The 22222-nt window shown below is 42.3% G+C and overlaps 1 protein-coding gene across 4 annotated transcripts in view; it reads left to right on the top strand.

The window, feature by feature from the left end:
• Positions 1-22222, top strand: part of KMT2E (lysine methyltransferase 2E (inactive)) — a 76036-nt gene that overhangs the window by 35692 nt on the left and 18122 nt on the right. For 3 of the 4 annotated variants that reach the window (XM_066633700.1, XM_066633701.1, XM_066633703.1), the window contains 7 exons: positions 67-105; positions 2661-2873; positions 5701-5831; positions 8296-8413; positions 10329-10438; positions 11494-11758; positions 14520-14618. In XM_066633700.1, the coding sequence (XP_066489797.1) occupies positions 67-105; positions 2661-2873; positions 5701-5831; positions 8296-8413; positions 10329-10438; positions 11494-11758; positions 14520-14618 (975 nt within the window). The remainder of the gene's footprint in view (positions 1-66; positions 106-2660; positions 2874-5700; positions 5832-8295; positions 8414-10328; positions 10439-11493; positions 11759-14519; positions 14619-22222) is intronic. The other variant, XM_066633702.1, reaches the window with a different exon arrangement.

Genomic DNA, 22222 nt, shown 5'->3' on the forward strand with positions numbered 1-22222 from the left:
TTCCTCCAGATAATTTCTACTTTAATCTTAAATACTCTTAAAATGATAACTGTATATTTATTTCAGGCTTTTCGTGAAGGTTCACGGAAATCTTCAAGAGTTAAGGTAAATGAATCTGTTGCTTAAATGTTTGCTGTTGGCACTTTTGCAACAGTTGATTTTAGTATTGTTGTATGTATTGTTAACTATTACACCATTTGGTCATTTTAAAGAATCAGGAAAGTAGTGGTGCATTACATATCTAGCAACACAGATAACATGCTTTTTCCACTAAGGCAGGGATTTGCAACCTATGGCCCACAGGCTGGAACTGGCCCGCCACCTGAAATCATCCATCCCATAGCCATCTGCAGCCCTGCTGCTTCCTCAGCCATGCTTGGCCTAACCTCCACCATTTTGGATCATCCACAGGAAGCACCGCTGGCTGGCTCTTGTCCTTAAGCAGAAAGCCAATAGGAAACACTCCCTGACTGGGTATGGGTGGGATCAAGGTAACCACTGGTCTGTAGCTGGTGTTTGGCTCAGCCAGTGAAGAGAGAGAAAAAGTGGGGCAAAGAGCGTCATAGTTGGAGGGGCAATGTGGCACACAAGGATGACATCTGTATCAGATGGGCAGCTTTGCCTATAAGAGGCCAGCTTAGGACAGTCACGTATGGCATGGTGATGATAGTGACCCACTTGATTAATGAGTCCTGTCTTGGGCCTGCAGGTGGCCCTGTTAGTGTGAGAGCCCATGTAGATGGATAGGGGTTGCCCAGCAGCCCCAAACCATACCCCTTTGTCTCAACTACAAGCCAGCGGCTGAGATAGCAGCTGGGCCAGGAGGGTGCTGTGCTGGCCCTCCTCCTTCCTCAATGAGTCTTCTTGCTGTGTGGTGTCACAGCAGGTGCCTCCTCTTAGGCCTTCGAAAGTTGCTGTACACATACATTCCACACCACTTACATGGAAAAAGTTGTTTAACAATAGCCTCGTTAATGCGAGAGATGGCAGCCGGCTAACAATCCATCAATCATTCTCTCTTCAGGCACTTAGAACAGCTTCACTCCAAGGCATGCAACCCTTCCCCCTGAGCACTTGAAAGACAGATAATTTGCATTAGTGCAATTTTTATTGGTCCCTTTGCATTGATGAAGGGACAAGGTGGCTTGACTCGCAGCGCCTTTCTAAGCGCCTGGAGAGACTGATTGATGGATTGTCTGCCTGTTGACTCAGACTTACATCACAAAGGTCAGCAAGGCTGTCTTTAAATCACCTAGCAAAAGGACATTGTTTTTAAATGGATTTACTTTAATGCGATTTTTGCCATCCACTGAGTTCTGGGACTCAACCTGTACTTTTAACTGAGCCAATGCATACATTCCTCTATGACCCCACTGAGTGCTATGCATGCATGGATAAATCGATATTGCCCAGAGGTGTTCAGTTTAAAAAACAAAATAGAGGCTTGTTTTACAAGTGATGCTTTTCTTTAGCTAAGTGTTAACAGTATTCTTTTTAGAAATAACTCTTTGAGAGAGCTGTGTATAAAATATAGTATCTCATGCTTGTCAGTCCAGTAATGTTTGTTTGCACTATAGTGTAAAGCAGTAATATTCAGGCTGCAAATTTAGTCAGAATTACATACAGTTTCCTTGCTTAAAATTATTCATTTTCTTTTGTTTTTGTGTATTTTTGGTTATGCCTTCATTGCAGTGGTTAAGTAGCCCAATGGTTACTTGGACTGGTTTCAATCCAGACTAATGACTATGAAAAGAATCTCCAGGATTTTGCGAGACTGGAAGCTTGGGCACAACTAATGAGATGTTGGAAATCTGTGATCAGCTCTTCTATTTTTTATTTTTTTTTAAGTTAAAGGCAGTCCATTGAGGGTGGAAAAATCAAACTTGCGCTGCAGTGCTGGGTGAGAGGGGTTGAATGCCCCCCAGCAAGTGCTATGTTTAATTATCCCCCTAAAGTTGATGGTTCCCAAACTGTTAGCCACGGCTCCCTAGGGGTTGTGGAAACCAGCGAGTGGAGCCATAAAATCCTCATGAAAATCCACTACCCTATACAATGTATAGCAGTGTTTCTCAAACCGTGGGTCGGGATCCACTAGGTCGTTCGCCATTCATTTCAATATTTTATTTTTAATATATTAGTCTTGATGCTACCCTGGTATGTGACTGCATTTGGGGAAATGTGACAGATCTGTACTTTTAACAGGTTACTATGTATATACTTTTAACAGTGATAGTAAATGAGACTTACTTCTGGGTAAGTGTGGGTAGGATTGCAGCCAAGGATGGTTAAAAATTGTCCTGCTTGATGATGTCACTTCCGGTCATGACGTTACTTCTGGTGGGTCCTGACAGATTTTCATTCTAAAAAGTGGGTCCCGGTACTAAAAGTTTGAGAACCACTGATGTAAAGGATTATAGTCCTAATGGGGAGTTGCAGCCAGTAACCCAGTAGTTCAAGGGAGCTGCCAGTTGAAAAAGTGTGGGAACCAGTGCCCTAAAGCTGTTTGCCCTGTCAGCAAACAAATACGCTTAACTTTTGCAATGATTTGAACCAACCAGCTATATTTGGTTTCAGAATTGTATCCTGCATTAAGGTTTTGTGTATGCTGAGTTGCTCTGAAGCTCACATATCCTAACTTAAATCTGCCAACTGTGATTTAGGGCTCAGCTCCAGAGATTGATCCTTCTGACAGTTCAAACTTTGGATGGGAAACTAAAATCAAGGCATGGATGGATCGTTATGAAGAAGCAAACAACAACCAGTACAGTGAAGGTGTTCAAAGAGAGGCACAAAGAATAGCTTTGAGAATAGGAAATGGAGATGACAAAAAGGAAGTGATTAACACCAACTCAATCTTCAAACCTCCAATTGAGGTAAATGTAAGAAACATTGGATTCTAGTAAAGTAGCGCTAAAATCTTGCATTTTTTCCACTATGCTGACACTCCAACTGTTAATTTTGTTTCAGTACAATTTCTAGGAAAGAAAATAGAATTCTATCAAGCTAGATCAGGGGTGTCCAAACTTTTTGGCAGAAGGGCCACATCATCTCTCTGACACAGTGTTGGAGGCAGGGAATAAAATTTGAATAAATTTACATAAATGAATATATTAGAGGTGGAACTTATATAAATGAATGAAGGTCTTGCAATAGCTCAAGGCCTATAAAGATCTTGCACAAATCAAGGCCGGCCTTTCCTTTGCTGCTGCTGCTGCATCACAGATGTCAAACAGCAAACAACCCTCATCCCACAGCCCACGCAAGAGGTCGAACAGTCACCCTAACGCTGAAAACAGTTGCGTTGGGCCAGCATAGACTCCAGCAAGTCTGCAGAGGGCCAGAGGTTCATTGGAGACTGGGGGCTGCTCACAGGCTGGATTTGGAGTCCCTGAGTGCCTCAAGTGGCCCCCAGGCCTCGGTTTGGGCACCCCTGAGCTAGATTAAAGCAATGTGCTATATCATGTATTATAACACTTTTCTACCCCAAAGTTCTAAAAGCAGTTTATATGTCAAAAGAAATGAGAAGATTGACTCCAAAAGGTTCACAGTCTAAAAAGAAACACAAGGGAGATACTGGCAATAAGCACTGAGAGGGACAGTATGCTGAAATGAATAGGATTGATGCTCACCCTCAGCTAAAAATATGAGAAAGCCAGCACTTAAAAGGTGCTTCTTTGTTCAGTTAGCAGGAGCAGAATTTTTGCAACAAGCCATTTATTCTTTTTAACACTTTTACCTCTTTTCCAATTGAGTTTCCCAGGAAGATAAAAAACTAAGCATGCTCAGAGGTGTCATAAAATAGATACCCACCTAATTGTGTAATGACATTCCACTACTAACAATAGTACTGCTACCTTCAGCATAAACAAAAATTTAAACTACTATACATTAGTTCCACTTCAGCTATTGCCACATTTACCATTTTTCAAATCGTATGTGTATGGTATATTACCACCCACCCACCATGTGTGTATTGTGCCAATATGCTTACACTGCACATAGTAGTTTATGTGGGGCTATATTTTGAAAACTTCTAAGAAACTTTAGTTAGTATAAAACACTGCTGCTGTGTGCTGTTGGGTCTAGCTGCAGTGAACATATCTAATCACTGCTTAAATTGTTACACTGGCTTCTGGTTGACTTCCAGACACAATTCAGAGTACTGGTGATTACCTTTTAAAGCCTTAAATGACTTGGGGCACTTCTTCCTGACGAACTACTTTCTACTACACAAGTCTGAACCCCTTATGCATTTCATCTGAATCCTCACTGTATCTAAGTGGGTGGAGACAACAGAGAGGATCTTCTCAGTTACAGTACATATAATGTTTCTGTTCATTGACTGTCCTTCCTTGGGGAGCTCATTCGGCACCAAACCTGAAATCATTTCAGCACAAGACAAAATCATTTTTTGTCCAGGCATTCCAGAATGTTTTGTTAACACTTGTCAGTTTTTATGATGCTGTTGGATTGTATTGACATGTTACAATCTGCTGTGATCTTTGGTTATTTTGTTGTATATTTCTAATTATCTTTTTGTTGTACAATTATTCTTGTTGTCTGGGAGTTCTATATTGAAGGGCAGCCTAAAAACCTTCCAACTAAATAGTAAAATGGTCAGCATGGGAATTATTACAGTACCTATTAATGTGTGGTTGTTCATTTATTATGTGCTTGTGGCTTATTGATTGCAGCACTTATGAGCAGGCTAGAAATTTCCTGTCTTTAACCAAGATGATTACCTTTCCTACCACCTTTTTTGAAATGCTAGGTAGGACTTACAGAGATGTCATGCAATATTTCCCCTTAATCCATGTCAATTAATTGCGACAGCAAGAGCAAAGGAAAGGGAGAGGAACACAAAATTATACCATCTGCTATCTGTCATGCAGTCTATGGAAGGAATCTGCAAGCTATTTGATTAAATTAATGTTTGTAGAGAGACTAAGAAAAGTTACCTTCTCAGATCTCGTAATAAGAAGCATCTTTGCTTCTTTCCCTCTAGCATCAGCATGGCGCACGTGACGCACTCCTTGGAGGATTGCCCCTGCTTGCAGAGACCTTCGCCTAAATATAGGCCAATTCTCTTTTGATCAGAAGTGACACAATTACAAGAGGTGTGAGTTCCTTAGTTGTTGTGTCAAGAGTACAGTAAGATTTTACTTAGAGAGGCCTATTCTCATTTGAGGCTGTCTAAATGCACAAAAAGCTTCCTTTTCCCAGAAATTAAGATGTTGACATTTTCATTAAAATGCATCTTACGTGGCATCAGGCCTTGCTCTTGCTAGCAATGAGAAAACAGACTGCATATTTTACATATTGTCATTTCTTCTCCTGCCCCACCCGAACCCTGCACCTTTTAACCAGAGGGTGCAAAAGGTCTTTGAGGAAATACTTCCCTGATATATGTTGAAAGGTTTTCTTGGTTTTCAGTTATGAGAATTGATATTTTGAAGTTGTTGTTCTTTCCTTAAATGTAAATTAATAAGACATCACCTATAATACTGAATTATGGAGGCATTGTTCCTGCACTAAGCAATTATTGTTAGTTTGCCCTTTCAGGACTGGTCAATTTCAGTTTTTTAAAATAAATGTTAAAATCACCAAGTTGTTCCTAAAGCAGCACATAAATTATTATGTGCTTAATGGCATTAATGCAATCAGTTTAACTAGACTTCTTAAATTCTTCTTTTCGTTTAGAGCTATATTCAAAAAAATAAGAAAATCCTAAAAGCTGCCAAAGACTTGCCTCCAGATGCACTTATTATTGAATATAGAGGAAAGTTCATGCTGAGAGAACAATTTGAAGCAAATGGATATTTCTTTAAGAGGTACATTTCTTTAAAATTTTACTTTAAGTTCTACATGATTCTACAGCTACCTTTTGGTTTTTCTCTCAGCAAATGGCAAACATTTTGTCTTTGAGACTATAACTCTTTCTGGCATTTCTTTACCTCACACTTGAGTTCATTTACCATTGTTAAAAACTAGTAGTTTGCTTGCTATTTTGATATGATTTTTGTCTCATCCACCACAGACCCTTTGATGCTTCATTTCTGGCCTGTCATGGTTTTGCTTCACTTTGCTTTTTCAAAGCTTATTTCTCACTTCAGCCTTCTCAGTACTTTGCCATTACAGCGCAGTTGCTTCCATCACCCAAGTCTCCTCTTTCAGCAGCTTTATCCATTCTCCCTCTCTTGCATGGCACACTTCTCATAGGACACTGTGCAATCTGTTTGTTCCTTTTTCAAGATGGTGTAGGCCAGCGGTTTTCAAACTCTCAGGGAGAGTTTGAACCGCAGTAAGTCTTGGTGGGGGTGGGGGGAGGCAGTGACGCAATCCCTAGCATTGTGTCACTAATGGGGCTGCAGGGACTGGCATGTACTCACCAGTCCCTGCAGCAGCCTCCTTGGGGTGGGGGGAGCCCTGCGTGAGCATCTGCAGGGCTCCCCGGGCTTTTAAAAGTGAAAGTGGTCTGCCTCCTCCCTGCCTCTTTGTTGCCCCCGCCCCTTAAGGGGGCAGAGGCCAGGGCCTTCAGGCTAGGGTGTTGCAACGCCCCAGTTTGAAAACTACTGGTGTAGGCTATTTCAAAGAATCCAAGTTCAGTCTTTGTCCAGACAGCAGTTTGCCTAGCTCATGTTACACTATAACAAATATGATAGAAATGTTACTTTGTGGAAGAGGAATTAGTTTGGAAGAGGAATTAGTGCACTCCCCACTGTAGTCCTATTAGCTTCTGATCTGTCAAATTTGTGCTAGCAAGGATTAACACAGTTCCCTTGTGCATCTGTGGCACACTTATTCAGCTCACTTGATGCTCAGAAAAGCCCTCCATTTGGAAGTGTAAATGCACTTGCATTTGCCTCTAGTCTTGCTTTTAGTCTTTTGTTGGCATCTCCCTGCACCCTCCTTTTCCATGTCCAATAGAGAAAGGTTTCATCCTTCATTCTGTAAAATGCCATGCACACTGAGGAAGCTATACAAATTAAGCTAAACAGTGAAAAAGCCCTAGAGTTTTTCTCCATGAAAAACTTACTCTATCTATCTTTGTGTTAAGATACTAAGAATGCTTCTCTGTACCCAAACATGCCTGTTATATTATCCTACATCATTCAGTTTATAGTGTGCCACAAACAAAGAGTTGTATGTGTGGCACTAAAAGTTCTTGCAGGAAAAAGAAACCATTTAGCATAAACAAAGCATAAATTTAGCATAAACCATTTAGCATAAACTTGAAGCACAGAGGGCTGTGCTGTTCTTCACATAGGGGCAAAATTCCTGCTCCACCAGGTCTAACCTGTCTTAAAGGAAACTGACTTTGTAATCCCACGTATGGTAATTGAGTGACTGAATAAATTCTTCCAACCAGATATCCAGTCTCTTCTTGTGACTGTCTGTAATTGGACATAGAGCAGTGTTTCTCAAACCAATGGGTCATGACCCACCAGTTCTTGTAAAGGTTCCCTTGTAAAGGTCCCTTTCTTGTAAAGGGCGGGGGAAGGGGAGGGGCAGGGAAGCAATTCCCAGAATTGCGTCCGTTTGGGGGGCGAGGGGGGGCTAGGTAGGGCTGCAGGAGGTGCGGGGAGCACTCCCCAAGGCTTGGAATGTTTGGAAAAAGCGGGTGCAAAGCACTTCCATTTTGCAGGAGGCGCTTTGCTCCTGCTGTTTCCGAATGTTCCAAGCCTCAGAGAGCTTGGAGAGAGCACCACAAGAACTTACTGAGGGAGCAAAGTTTGAGAACCACTGCCTTAGAGGATGGCAGAGAAATGTCAACATCTGGGACTTTGAATGAGTGGGATTCTTGTTGGGCTCACTAAGAAAGTACCATAACATCTACAAGTATAGTGCATGTTATTTGGCTTGCAGGATTCTTATTTTAAGGAACATTTAATGATGAAATTGTTGTATGAAGCATCAGGCCAATGGTAATTGTGTGTAATCCTTAAGAACATAAGAACAGCCTCACTGGATCAGGCTATAGGCCCATCTAGTCCAGCTTCCTATATCTCACAGCGGCCCACCAAATGCCCCAGGGAGCACACCAGATAACAAGAGACCTGCATCCTGGCGCCCTCCTTTGCATCTGGCATTCTGACATAGCCCATCCTTATACTTGGATAGTGAATCTGAAACTCGATACGTATGTTTGAAATAGTAACTTTTCCACTATGGAAGAAAAAGTAAAGTTTTTGTTCATAATTCAAAATTTTCTAAACTTTTGAAAACAAAATCTTCTTTCTTCCAATGTTTAACTACTTTAAGCTAAGAGTTTTGTTGCTGCTGTTGCTGTTCTAGGCCATACCCCTTTGTTCTGTTCTATTCTAAATTCCATGGACTAGAAATGTGCGTGGATGCAAGAACCTTTGGAAATGAAGCTCGATTTATCAGACGTTCTTGTACACCCAATGCTGAGGTAGGCTTTTCTAAATTTTAAAAACTTTTCTAGTAAAAATCTGTTGAGCAAGATAGAATCTTATATCAACACCACTGAATTTCTTTGGTTTCCAACAATAAAATAACAAAACAATCAATTCTCAGATGTCAGGGATTGCATTCAGCATTAAGTACCAAAGGATTATTGTTACGAGTGAGAAATGGAGGAAATGGCAAGGTTGTACCCCTAAATACAATATAATATTGGACCTAGATACTTGTTCTAGAATTCATTAAAAACACATAGAATTTTGGCATAAAGCAGAGGGAAAGGAAGGAATTAGTACACCATTTGTGATTAAACCACCTACCACAGAATCTGTTACCGCTCATATGGTCCCCACTTCCATATCAGTCACTGATGCACACTGCTGCTCATTTACAAAGTACTTCAGAGGTTACATAGCCGAATTACTTTGCAGATTGGAAGTGAGGTGTGCATAAGTAACGTAAGAAGGGCACTTATCCTTCCAGTGTTTTAATACAAATTTTTTAGCAGCTGTAAAGGTGCTGAGATCTTACCCAGTCTTACTCCATTTTCCCAGTACAGGTGGAGCCTCGTTCCTGGAACCTACGCAAATACCAAATTTAGTGTGGAATCAAGTCACTTGAAATTTGGGCTCCACCCACCTCCGAACACAACCTGAGTCTTTTTCCGGTCACATCCAGAGCTGTTCTGAGGCCCATGGAGGCCACGTGCAGCCTCCATGGACCTCAAAATGGTGTCCGGAGATCCTAGAAGGGCACTTTGGTTTTCGACCAAAAACCGGAAGTGCCCTTCTCGGACCTCCAGAAGCCTTTCCAAGGCCCATAGAGGCTGTGTGCAGCCTCTGTGGGTCTCAGAAAGGCCTCTAAATGCCTCAGAGGCCAGTTCTCCGGAGATGACTGGAGCTATACGCCAGTCGCCTCCAGAGGCTCTTCTGCAGCCCCCATGGGCCTCGGAAAGGCCTCTGGAGGTCCTAGAGAGGCACTTCCGGTTTTTGTCCAACCCCTGAAAGACCCCTGAAAGCCTTGGAGACCACTTCTCCGGAGGCTCTTATGAGGCCCATGGAGGCTGTGTGCAGCCTCCACACAGGCATCTGTATGGCTTCCGGAGGTCCTAGAGAAGCACCTCTGGTTTTCGACCGAAAACCAGAAGTATATCTCTAGGACCTCTGGAGGCCATTGTGAGGCTTGTGGAGGCTACATGCGGCCTCCATAGGCCTCTGAAGTGCCTCCAGAGGCGACTGTGCTCTGGAGGGTTCAGGTGGGGCCAAGTCTGGCTCCACACAGGTCCTGGGGACCAGCACTGAGTCAGATTCAAGGTTAAAAATATCACGAATAATGAGGCTCCACCTGTACTTTTGACATAAACATGTTGAAGCATGCTCCACCTTCAGGGATAATGTATCCTCTAATTCCGTGTTTCTCAAACTGGTTATTGGAACCCACTAGGTGGTTCACGAGCCAATTTCAGGTAGGTCCCCATTTATTTCAGTAGTTTATTTTTAATAAATCAGACTTGATGCTCCCATGGTATGTGACTGCATTGGGGAAATGTTACAGACCTGTACTTTGAACAGGCTACTCTGTATATGCTTTTAACAATAATAGTAAATGGGATTTACTCCAGTGTAAGTGTGAGTAGGATTGCAGCCTAGGATTGTTAAGAATTTTCCTGCTTGATGATGTCAGTTCCGGTCATGACATTACTTCTGGTGTGTCCTGACAGATTCTCCTTCTAAAAAGTGGGTCCCGGTGCTAAATGTGTGAGAACCTCTGCTCTAAGCTCTTTCACATAAGAAATCCTTTGACCCCTTTCCCATCTGAGTGTTAAAATTTTCATCATTCAAAAGAGAAACCTCAAAACAGAAATTTTTGGAATGAACAAATATGTCTGTCTTATCTGCATTTAGGTTAGACATGCCATTGAAGATGGAACTATTCATCTTTATATCTACTCCATCCAAAACATTCCAAAAGGAACAGAAATAACTATTGCATTTGATTTTGATTATGGAAATTGGTAAGTAATATTAAGCATCAAGTATTAGACTCTTGTTTTCATGTATGGTGTTTGTGTGTTCATGAGCAATTGAATGATCTTCAGTTTGTGTTTAAAGATTACAATAACAGATCACCATTAAATGTAGTGATTTTTAGAATCCCTTTTCACATGGTGCCATAGGAACCTGATGATATTCTGGTACAAATTCCTTGTGGTTTGCAAATGTATTGGATTAACATGTTAATTGCATTCACACATTGTTAATGGTACTCTTGCAAGATTTTCCTTTTAAGTAGTGGTTCTCCAGCTTTTCAGTCTTGGGAGCCCTTCACTATTGAAAGGAGTCTTGGGCAGCCCTGTCAGAGCATCCACAAAGTCTCTGGAAGCCTCAGAGCACTGGCACATGCATGGAGTGGTGCAACACTGAGCCCAACACCAAATACTGGTGAACTGGAACTGGTTAACTGGAACACCAAATACTGAAGAACTGGAACAGGAGGGATTGAGGAAGGAGAGCCATGAACAAGCGGTGGGGGGAACTGGATGAGCAAACCCAGTAATGGGCATATGGCAGCCACTTGCGGTGTGCTCATGAAACCTCTGAAGGGAATCCCAGGGCTCCTAGGAGCACACTCTGAGAAATGCTGCTTTAAAAAAACCTTCTGCCCCGCATTTAGGGAGCTACTTTAGATAAGCTTCATATCAAACTGAAGTTGAGATTTTCCTTGGTTTCCAAAGTGGTCTGCAATCAAGTTGAAGTGGTTGTTATTTGATAAGCACCTCAGGCCCTTTAGGCATATCAAACTAGTAGCATGTGTGGCATCATTGGCAAATGGAAAGTTTTTATCTGATATCCAGATTGTTTAAAAAATGAATGTTTGTTGGAGGTTAATGGGGGCTACTGGCCCATTGACCTCAATGGACTTTAGCAAACAGTAATTATTACTATTGCAACAGTAATAGTTACTATTACAGCAGTAATTACAACAACTATTGTTGTTGTGCAAATAGTGTTTGAGCATCTAATAATCACATTCACAAAATTTTACATCCAGTTTCTTCATTTTTTTCAGCAAATACAAAGTGGACTGTGCTTGCCTCAAAGAAAATCCTGAATGTCCAGTTCTTAAACGAGTCTCTGAACCTACAGAAAACATAAATACAGGATATGAAACTAGAAGAAAAAAGGGCAAAAAAGAGAGGGATGCTTCAAAAGAGAAGGAAACGCAAAACCAAAACATCACTTTGGACTGTGAAGGAGTAGCCACCAAAACAAAGTTTCCAGAAAACCGACAGAGAAAGCTTTCTCCCCTTAGGCTATCCATCTCAAATAATCAGGTATTGCAGCATGTTCTAGAGTCTGATTTGTTAAATAAATTCTCTTAGTATCGAACATGCTTTTCCATGCCCCTTAGATATGCTTACAAACTCCAACTCAGCAACTTTTTGACTCACTTCAGTAAGGGGGTGGCACCATGGGCATATATATTATGGATTGGGAGCTCTGTGTGCAAATAAGAACTTCTGAACATTCATGGGACCACTGGCTTTGGGCTGTATGTACTTTGATTGGAAATCTCTCTCCAAAAAAATTACTTCCTGATTTCTTTATTCCGTTGTCCTTGAGCTACATCATTGTGCATCAAAATGGTTTGCCTTGAATATGTTTGCAGATCACTAATGTAAGAGCATCATTCTGTGCCTCATGATCCCAGATTCACCCTTTAGAGATTGATTGTTAATTAGAAAAATGTGGAAATGGATTCTGTAATTAATGCCCACTAGATTTTAGGCAAACAACAACTGTTTTGTTTGCTGCTTAGAGCCTCTTTTGTAGGATGGGGGGTCTCCAATAAGTATAAGTATAGCATGAGAAGAAGTCCAAACTGAAGACTTTCCAAATTCTAGGAAAACCATGTTAAGATTCTAACAGTGGGAGCCCAGGTTTGCCTACTCAGAAGTAAGTCTCATTGAGTTAATTAGACCTTACTTCTAGGGAAATATGTATAGGATTGCACCTCAGTTGCATAATCGACATGCACATTGGGAAAAGAGTTGCTGTTAAATTTGGATCCAGGAACAGGCTCTCCATGTCTTGTGGAATGGTTGTGCACTTGATTATGGTCTTCGGAGAGCTGCGGACAACAGAAAATGGCCATTCATGTTTTTGAAATTTTATTCTGGGAAAATTCTGGTGTACAATGCTATGAGCGTTTGTAATCATTATGTTTGCTGTATTTCATAGTTCTGATAAAAAATTGTTTTCCACGTTTTAGCTTGAGAAAAAGCCAGTTTTCAAACAAATGAAACTGATAGAAATTTCAGATCCCATGGGGTTTTAAAATGTTCAGGAGATGAGGCTCTCGATCCTTCAACAAGACTTATTTGGTGATTGAAAAATGGGGAGATGGGTGGTGTGCATTCATGCGAGCAGTTAGTGGTCAGTCTACTTTAAACACATTTGAGGAGCAAAAAGTGAGACAGGAAATAAAGATGATATGAAACTTGAGGAATATGTGAATTTGAGGCAAACATGGCTGTTTTGGTTATTACTTGTTCCTAAGTGCTTTGCTTGTTTTTTGAGGGATACATCAAAAACATTGTTTGCTTTTCCACTGAGCTCACAAGGCACAGTATGTGATTCCTACAGGGACTGATCTGCAAAGAATGAATGTTCAGGTTACTATTCTGCTGGTAAAGGCAGATCTCTCCTCATGCCACTTTTCCCTGTCTCTCTACTAATGCTGTCTTGGTGGCCATCAGACATAGTCACCCTTAGTGCCTCAAGTTGTTTTTTTTTAAAGCAGAGGTTTAGGTGGATTCTTACAGTTCAAGGCCATTTACATAAATCTTGGAATCTTTGTATGCAAAGTACAGTGATCCTCTAGTCTAGCACACATCTGACTCATATTATATTGGAGTTGTGGTCACCAATTCCTGATCTGCACAATTAAAAAAATAATAAAGCAATACATGGACCTAAGGGAGGACTAGGCAAATTGCCTCTTTAAATCTGAGCAAGATCAAAGGAAAATGTGAAGAAATTTATTTGGGATTCATGCAAGCAGACACACCTGGTCTCTCACCCATTAAAAAACAAAAGTTGCTGATTAAAATACTCCAGAAGGTAAGAGGTAAGAAAAGAGGGGGATATGGAGGAGGAGTTCAGAACCACCACACATAGTACTGCTAATGCAGTCAGAGTTCACACCATAACACAGAGCACACTGAAAGCATGCATGTGAGTTGTTGTACTGTGGTGTTCTGTTTTGCAAGTACAGTACATTTCAGTCTTATGAGAAATCTGGTTTGGTTGGCACAAAAGTGAAACAAAGAGAATCAGAAATCATCCTGAATAACACTCAGTTCTCTATCTGGTTTGTCACCAATAATTTATGGAGCCATCTTATGTACTATGGGTCTTAAACCTTGTTTTTTCATGATAGGATTAATCAGATCAAAGGTTATGGTAAAAGACAAAATTCATTAAATAATAGTAACATTAAAATGAGATGCTTATTTTGCTTATTAATAAAGTATTGGAGTAATTTGTGAGTAGACAGTTATATATGCTTAAGGTAATTTAGTTACCATAACAAGACTGGACAATAAAAATCTGGTTTACTGATGGGCATCTTATCCTCCATGGTGTGCTATACATAGACTGGAGTAAAATGCTTTTGTAACAATTGTTTCCCCGTTTAGATGCAAAACTTCCTAAAAATAAGATATAATTTAGGTTTGTAGTTTTTTGGTTTTTTAAAAAATATTGTTAAGAGGCTGAATGTTCAATACACCAGACAATTGTCATGACTTTGTCTATATGCGTTCTGACAAATTAATATTTGGCTGTATATTCAGAGTAGAAAAGATGTGTTTGCTGTGGATATTTATTTATTTATTTCTAGGACTCGAAAGTGTGATATGTAGCTTTTGTGTGTTGCACTGGCAAATTGGTTGGTTGCTCTTACAGTAGTGATGACTTGAGGTGTCTTCGTATCTTACAGTATTTAGAGTTTCCTAGGATATAGTAGCAGCAGCAGCAGCAGCAGCAGCAGCATAGTTGAGCTTCTGTAAAGCAGTCATTTCCATCTTTCAGGAGCCAGATTTTATTGAGGATATAGAAGAAAAAACTCCTATTAGCAGTGAAGTAGAAATGGAATCAGAGGAGCAAATTGCAGAAAGGAAAAGGAAAATGGTAAGTTGGGAAGCTAGTAGCTGCTTAAAGCTGTCACTAAGTTTAGTGACAGCTGCTCTTCCCATGCTAATCATTGCTGCCTTTCTTAGGTATTTTAGCATTTGAGAATATTTGAAATCTGCTCCTGATATGTGCTAACCATATCTAAAGCTTGCTATTTGAGTGTGTGACTTTGTTTCTGTTTTTTGGCTTGCTTGTTTCTTTCTGAAAAGGATGTGTGTATGCTTTTAGAGATTCTGCTTATAAATTACTGTCTGTTGACTCTGAAGTGTTGTCACAGTTCACAAAAAACACTTTCTGTACCTTGATTATTGCACTTACCTTGGCTAGCCATCTATAAAAGAGTCTAGGATTTTCATGGGATTATTTAAGTTGAATACATTTGTAAGGATTGTGAAAGACAGAAATTCTCAGGGGAGAAATTAGATGCTTTGACCTGCACTTGTATAAATTAAGAAAGTGCTTAAACATACTTAATTTGCATATTTCTGCATTCATATTGACTTTGTTATGAAGCAGGAACTGGGCAATGGCTCAAGCACATGGCGAGAGGCAAAGGGTGAATGAGCAGTAGTGAAGGTTTGGGACAGAGTCCTAAAATGCTATCATCTTGGCCCTCCCAAAATTGGGGGATGTGGTAACTGCTTATAAATATAATCCAATTTTCCACTTCTTTTTGAGAGAGGAATTACTTCATTGATATTTTTAAAAATTTATTTTGACATTTTTCTCCACCCTTCTTGTTTGCTGCATCTGCTCCCCACAGGGCTTGGTCCTTGTGCTTGTTACTTATCTTGGTCTGCATTCTTTCTCTTGGGAGCTTAATTGGTTCTCAGAAGTGATATTAGCCAAAGCTATTTTGCTTGCCTTGTACCCAGTAATGTAATTTTGCCTATCTCACTAACCCTTCTGAGTTTCATGTCATTCTTTCAAATTGAACATAAGAAAGTTAATTCCCAGTCTTTCCATCCAAACTCCTTTCTTATGCTTGTCTTTCAGGAGATACTGTTATCAGACTGGCCTCCCAAGCTCAATCTTGAGGTCATTTTTGGGTCTTCCCTTCTCCCATAATAAGCAGTTACTAGATCCTACAGTATCTTCCTCTTCATTAACTGCATGATCCCCAATTGCTTCCCTTTCTGCCCTGCATCTTCAGCTAAAGCCCTTATTGATTCTGTAGAGAGATTTCAAGTAGATAATATTTTCTCTACATTAGCCTTCTCTCCAACCTTCAATTTCTGTCCATTCCAAATATTACACTCAATCCTTCTAATGCAATTATGTTACAATTTCCCTTAAGTCTTTCTAATAGATGTCTTCCATATTAGTTCCCAAGCTCACATTCTTACTATTAAAGATTGGTATCTCCTCTGCACCTACTCATGTCTATTCAGTTGAAACTCATTTATTCCAAGTCCCTTTCTGTGAATCTCTCACTCCTCCCAGTTTCCATGCACTAAACTATCATGTTTTTTTATGCCTGGAACAGCTTCATCACACTGTTGGGCTACTTTCTTATTATGGTCACAATCCAAAAAACGCTTTGAGCTGGTGCCGACTCCTCCCCCCCCCCACTGGCTCCCAAGTGTCACAAATGTACCATAAGACCCCATAAGTAGCCCCATAGGGCAGGCTGGAGCTTGACATGGGGTAAGAAGGAAAATATCCACTTATTCCAAAGTGACCTCCAGCCTGCACCTAACATGTGCTGGATACAGTCCAGCCCACTATGGCTTGACTGTTCCAGAGCAGGTTAGGATTGGGCTGTTGGTCTCTCCTTCAGATCCATGTGCAAAGGCTTTCCTGATTGTACACTTCCATTATTTCTTGAATCCTGTACTTTACTACTCATGTATCCGTAACTCATCTCTCTGTCATCCTGGTCCTACCTGTCTAGTGTGAATGGAGAGCCTGCAAGTGGGAATTCTGACATCCTGTGTCCTACATAGACTTGGCACTCTGTGTAAAGTAGATTTAATTGTGGTATTGGAGTTTCTACTGATTGCAGAAATGACGGGGAAGAAAGTAGAAGACTGCACAAGTCTTTGAAGAGCACTCTCTCTAAAGCAGTGACTTTCAACCTCTGTGCTGTGGCACATTGGTGTGCTGCAGGAATTTGGGGGAGGATCATATTATAGTAGGGCTAATGGGGAATGTGAGCACCCTGCCAGCAGTGTAGGGTGCCTTGTCAAAAAACCAGTGGTGTGCCTTGACAATTTCAGTGCCTTGTCATTGTGTCATGAGATGAGAGAGGTTGAAAATCACTGCTGTGTCTGAGAAGCACAGAGTAGCAAGCTGTTTGTGGTATAATGGTTTAAGAAGAAATTTTGAGGTGGGGGGAAGATGGTCTGGGAGGAATGTATGAAGATACAAATGTACTGTGATTGCTAATTTTGAATGATTAGTTCACAACCAAAACTGACGGTAACTGATCACTAGCCATAATTGATAACTATATTATTTAATTCATCTTTGTTGGAAGTTTATTAATACTAAATAGGAGATTTTCTTCTCACTCCTCAGTTGTGTTGATTTGTCATGGTTTGGGGGAAAGGTGGGTAGAACCCAGACATTTAATATTGCCCTATATGCATTCATAAACAGATTTGCAAACTGTTGTTGTAAAAAGTATAGTTTATAATGTTACACAAATATGAATGTAAAGAGCCTGAGCAATTCTTCTTACTTTTTATTCTGGAACCTTAGGAAAAGGACCAGACTTCACAGTTTATTAAAACATGAGCAAGTTTATAGTGCAGGGGAGAAAGGACAGATGAAAAAAGAGTGTATGTCTCTTCCCCCTTCCCCTTGCTCCCCTGCAGTGGTGGGGAACATACAGTTTTCCATCCTGTCTTGGATGTCAGATTATGCAGTCCAAAAGCCTGCACAGTAATAGGCTGGCAGTTGGTCAGAGTTCATACCTACTTCCCGTGTGCACTGGGAACATGAAGCCATACAGAATTATTGTAGAAAGTGTTGTGGCTTAAGGAGTCCCAAGCACCGGAGTTTTTGTTTTTGTTCAGAGGGGCTCAGGGAAGCTTGGGATCATGGGAAAGGATCCCAAATCTTCTGTATTGTTTTTTCTGCTTTGTCACTTTTAGGGAACCCAAAGCATACATTTTTTTCCTGTGTGGAAAAATCTGACTTAGCTTCAGGGTCAGCACATGCGTGCCTATAAAGTTCACTTCACTTTCAAGTGCACAATACAATCGGGCATTTCTATAACTGAACAACTGAATTCCCTCTTCCTTACACTGAGGTAACATGACCCTTAAATGATGCTTCCAAAGGGCATGTTACTTTTATTCCTGCATTTCTGCTTCTGACAGTAATTCTCCTTATAGCTTTTACCATTATGCATCTCTTTATGCATTTATGCAGTGCATTTACAGAGGGACAATAAAGGTCAAGTTCAGTCACCAAAATGTCCCTTTCATTGCACTATTGAGCTGGCCACACAAACTTGTAAAGCTTTGAAATGTCAGATTCTCTTGGTTTTATTGACATTGCTTTTAAGATGTATCTAATTTTTGAAGACTCTAAAAACAAAGGGGCTTAGTGTCATCTCTCCTTCTGGTCCTTCCCCCAATTCTCGGATGCCTGGTCGTCTTGGCAGTGAGTCCCTGGATCTGAAGCTGCTGCTTTTGAATGCCAGGTCGGTGAATAACAAAACCTGCATCATCCGGGATTTAATCCTGGATGAGAAAGCCGACCTGGTATGTATTACGGAGACCTGGTTGGACATGGCGGGAGGAGTTAGTCTCTCCGAACTTTGTCCTCCAGGTTTCCAGGTGTTGCAGCAGCCAAGATTGCAGAGAAGGGGAAGGGGAGTTGCAATGGTCTATCATGAGTCCATCTCCCTTGCCAGGTGCCCTGTCCAGCAGTTTGCTGGGTTCGAGTGCCTGCATGTTGTGTTGAGAGGGCCGGACAGGATTGGGATTCTGTTGGTGTACCACCCGCCCTGCTGCCCAACAGTCTCCCTGCCTGAGCTGACTGCGGTGATCTCAGGGGTAGCATTGGAGTCCCCCCGCCTACTAGTGCTGGGGGACTTCAATGTTCATGCCGAGGCCCCTGCAGCAGGTGCAGCTCAGGATTTCATGGCTGCCATGACAACCATGGGCCTGTCCCAGAAGATCTTGGCCCCAACACATACTGCTGGACACGTGCTGGACCTGGCGTTTACAGCTGGGCATGGGGGTAGTGATCTGGATGTAAAGGAGATCAAGATCACTCCATTGTCATGGACAGATCACTTCCTGGTAAGGTTTAGGCTTGTTTCGACTTCCTACCTCCGCAGAGGTGGGGGACCGTCTTCTATGGTCCGCCCACGGAGGCTAATGGATCCTGAAGGTTTCCTGAGGGCTCTGGGGCATTTCCCCACTGCCAAGACTGGCGTCTCATCTGAGGCCATGGTTGATCTCTGGAATGGGGAAATGACCAGGGCAGTGGATGAGATTGCTCCAAAGCGACCTCTGCCACGTTGCAGACTCGGAGCGGCTCCTTGGTTCACTGAGGAGCTGCGAATGATGAAGTGGCAGGGCAGGCTTCTAGAGCGATGGTAGCAGAAAACTTGGGATGAATCTGATCAGACACGGAGTAGAGCTCATTACAGAGCCTATTCCGTGGCGGTGGTAGCAGCAAAGAGATCGTTCTTCTCTGCTACCATTGCATCTGCTGACAACTGTCTGGCAGAGCTGTTCCGTGTGGTGCGGGGCCTCCTCCATCAGGCCCCTCCAGTAGACCAGGAGGAACACATGGTCAGCCGCTGTGATGTGTTTGCACAACATTTTGCAGATAAAATAGATCGTATTCGTCACAACTTGGATGCCACATTGACAATGTCTGACGATGTCCCCTTGGCAACTGCGTGTCCAGTGTTGTGGGATTCTTTTCAGCTTGTACAGCCTGAGGGTGTGGACAGACTCCTTTGAAGTGTGAGGCCATCTGCCTGCCTTCTTGACCCTTGTCCAGCTTGGCTGATAAGAGCTGCCCGGGGTGGACTGGCTGAGTGGACAGGGAGGATGGTCAACTCTTCCTTGATGGAGAGGACGTTGCCATGTGCTTTGAAACAGGCGGTGGTTCGCCCCCTCCTGAAGAGGCCCTCCCTGGATTCCACTGTGTTGGACAACTACCGGCCAGTCTTCAACATCCCGTTTCTGGGCAAGGTAATTGAGCGGGTGGTGGTATCTCAACTCCAGAGGGTCTTTGATGAAGTGGATTATCTGGATCCTTTTCAGTCTGGTTTCAGACCGGGCTTTGGGACGGAAACTGCCTTGGTCGCCTTGGTGGATGACCTATGCCGGGGACTGGACAGGGGGAGTGCGTCCCTGTTGGTCCTGCTAGACCTCTCAGCAATTTTCGATACCATCGACCATGGTATCCTTCTGGGCCAATTGGCTGATTTGGGAGTTGGAGGCACTGTTTTGCAGTGGTTCTGCTCCTACTTGGAGGATTGGTCCCAGATGGTGGTGCTGGGGGATGCCTGTCCGACACCCTGGCCCTTGAGGTGCGGGGTGCCATAGGGTTCAATTCTGTCCCCCATGCTATTTAACATCTACATGAAACCGCTGGGAGAGGTCATCTGGGGGTTTGGAGTGAGGTGCCATCAATATGCCGATGACGCCCAGCTCTATCTCTCCTTTCCTCCAGACTCCAGGGTGGCGGTTGAGGGCCTGGGGGCAGTGAAGATCTGGATGGGGGCTAACAAGCTGAAATTAAATCTGGATAAGACAGAGGCTTTCCTGGTTCGGAAATCCTCGATGCAGGTGCTGGACTATTGGCTTGCGCTAAATGGGGTTGCACTCCCCCTGAAGGAGCAGGTCTGCAGCTTGGGGGTCCTCCTGGACTCGCAGCTGCTCCTGGATTCCTAGGGCCTTCACTCAGCTTCGGCTGGTGCGCCAGCTGCGGCCGTACTTGGATCGTGCAGACTTGTCCACGATGATCCATGCCACGGTGACATCAAGGTTAGATTATTGTAACGCGCTCTATGTGGGGCTGCCCTTGAAGACGTTTCAGAAACTGCAATTAGTGCAGAATGCGGCGGCCTGTGTAGTTACTGGAGGTAGGCAGTTTGACTCTGTCAGTCCACTTCTCCAGCGGCTGCATTGGCTGCCCATTCGTTTCCGGGCCCAATTCAAGGTGCGAGTTTTGACCTTTAAAGCCCTATACTGCTCTGGGCCAGGGTATCTTAGAGATCGCCTACTCCCGTATAATCCGACTTGTCCTCTTAGGTCATCAGAGAAGGCCTTTTTATAAGTGCCGCTGCCTAGGGAGGTACATGGGGTGGCGGCAAGAAATAGGCCCTTCTCAGTAGTGGCACTAATGCTATGGAATACTCTTCCCCTTGACTTTAGAAGGACTCCCTCTCTTGAGACTTTTCGGCGAGGCCTGAAGACTCTTCTGTTTAAACAAGCCTTCTGAGTTCTCGGCCTTTTTAACATCTTTTCAACATCTTTTAATATTTTTTACAGGCCTGATTCTTTTATGACTTGCTGCTCTATGCTCTTTTTACCTGACTGCTTTTTATCTGACTGCTGTTTTTGTGATATGTGTTAATATGCTTTTATTTGTTTTAAACTATGTTTTTAATCTGTTTTAACCTGTTGTAAGCCGCCTTGAGTCCCTTCAAGGAGAAAGGCGGGCTAAAAATAAAGTTGTTATTATTATATGTGAGGAGGCATTGAAAGATGTAAATAATGTTTTAAGGTTTTTTGTCATGATGTTCATATGGACAAATAGCATGCTATGTGATTGCAGGAGCATGTTAGGTTTCAGTTCAGCGTTCATGGCTCACCTTAGCATACAAACTAATCATCTGCATAATTTTTTCTTAATCTTTGTCGTATTTTTTTGAGAGTATGCTGTTTTTCATGTCATTCCTATCTCCAGTTTTACTTTGTATGTATCCTTGCTATTTGAGTAATTCCTTTTCATGAGGAAAGAGTGCTAAGGAGTGTTTGTGGCAGAGGTAGCATGTATTGTCTGTATTAGTGTAGCTGAAGGATTTAAAAATAGTTGTTGTCTATCTTATTTACCACTGTGGCAGTTTTGGCCCTCAGCTGGTCTTGACTCTTCAACTGATGTCTATAGTAAAGGAAACAACAGCATCCTTCTCCATAAGAAGATGAGAGATTATCATCCCAGTGTTCTGTGGGGTACTGGAAAAAACTTTTTTACATGAAAGAGTGATGTTATGGGCATCCATAGTAGTCTGGGCATCACTTTGGCATCCTAGTTTAGATTATGGATGTCCACCACATTCATTGATAGAAAACTTCCACAATCATGTCATCCATTATCATGCTGTCAACAATAACATGATAAGTTATAATACATTTATTATCAGGAGAGTTGGAGGGAAATGGGGAGTTAGAAAGGATGAAAGATGGTCCTGTGATGAAACAGAACCAGTATTATCTTTCTCCACTGGCCAGGTATGCCGCTGTTTTGGATCCCTGACTAGAGAGCAGAAGGGGAGTCTCTGAGATTGTAGATGCATGCCATGAGGTCAAGCTGAGTCCTGTGTCTCTGGAGGCACAGCAGAAGCAGACCTGGCTATTTCTTTTTCTTGCTGCGAGCTTTGCCAGCTGGTTGGCTCAGCTGGC

The sequence above is a fragment of the Tiliqua scincoides genome, chromosome 7 (assembly GCF_035046505.1).
Source record: "Tiliqua scincoides isolate rTilSci1 chromosome 7, rTilSci1.hap2, whole genome shotgun sequence".
In the NCBI taxonomy this organism is placed as follows: domain Eukaryota; kingdom Metazoa; phylum Chordata; class Lepidosauria; order Squamata; family Scincidae; genus Tiliqua; species Tiliqua scincoides.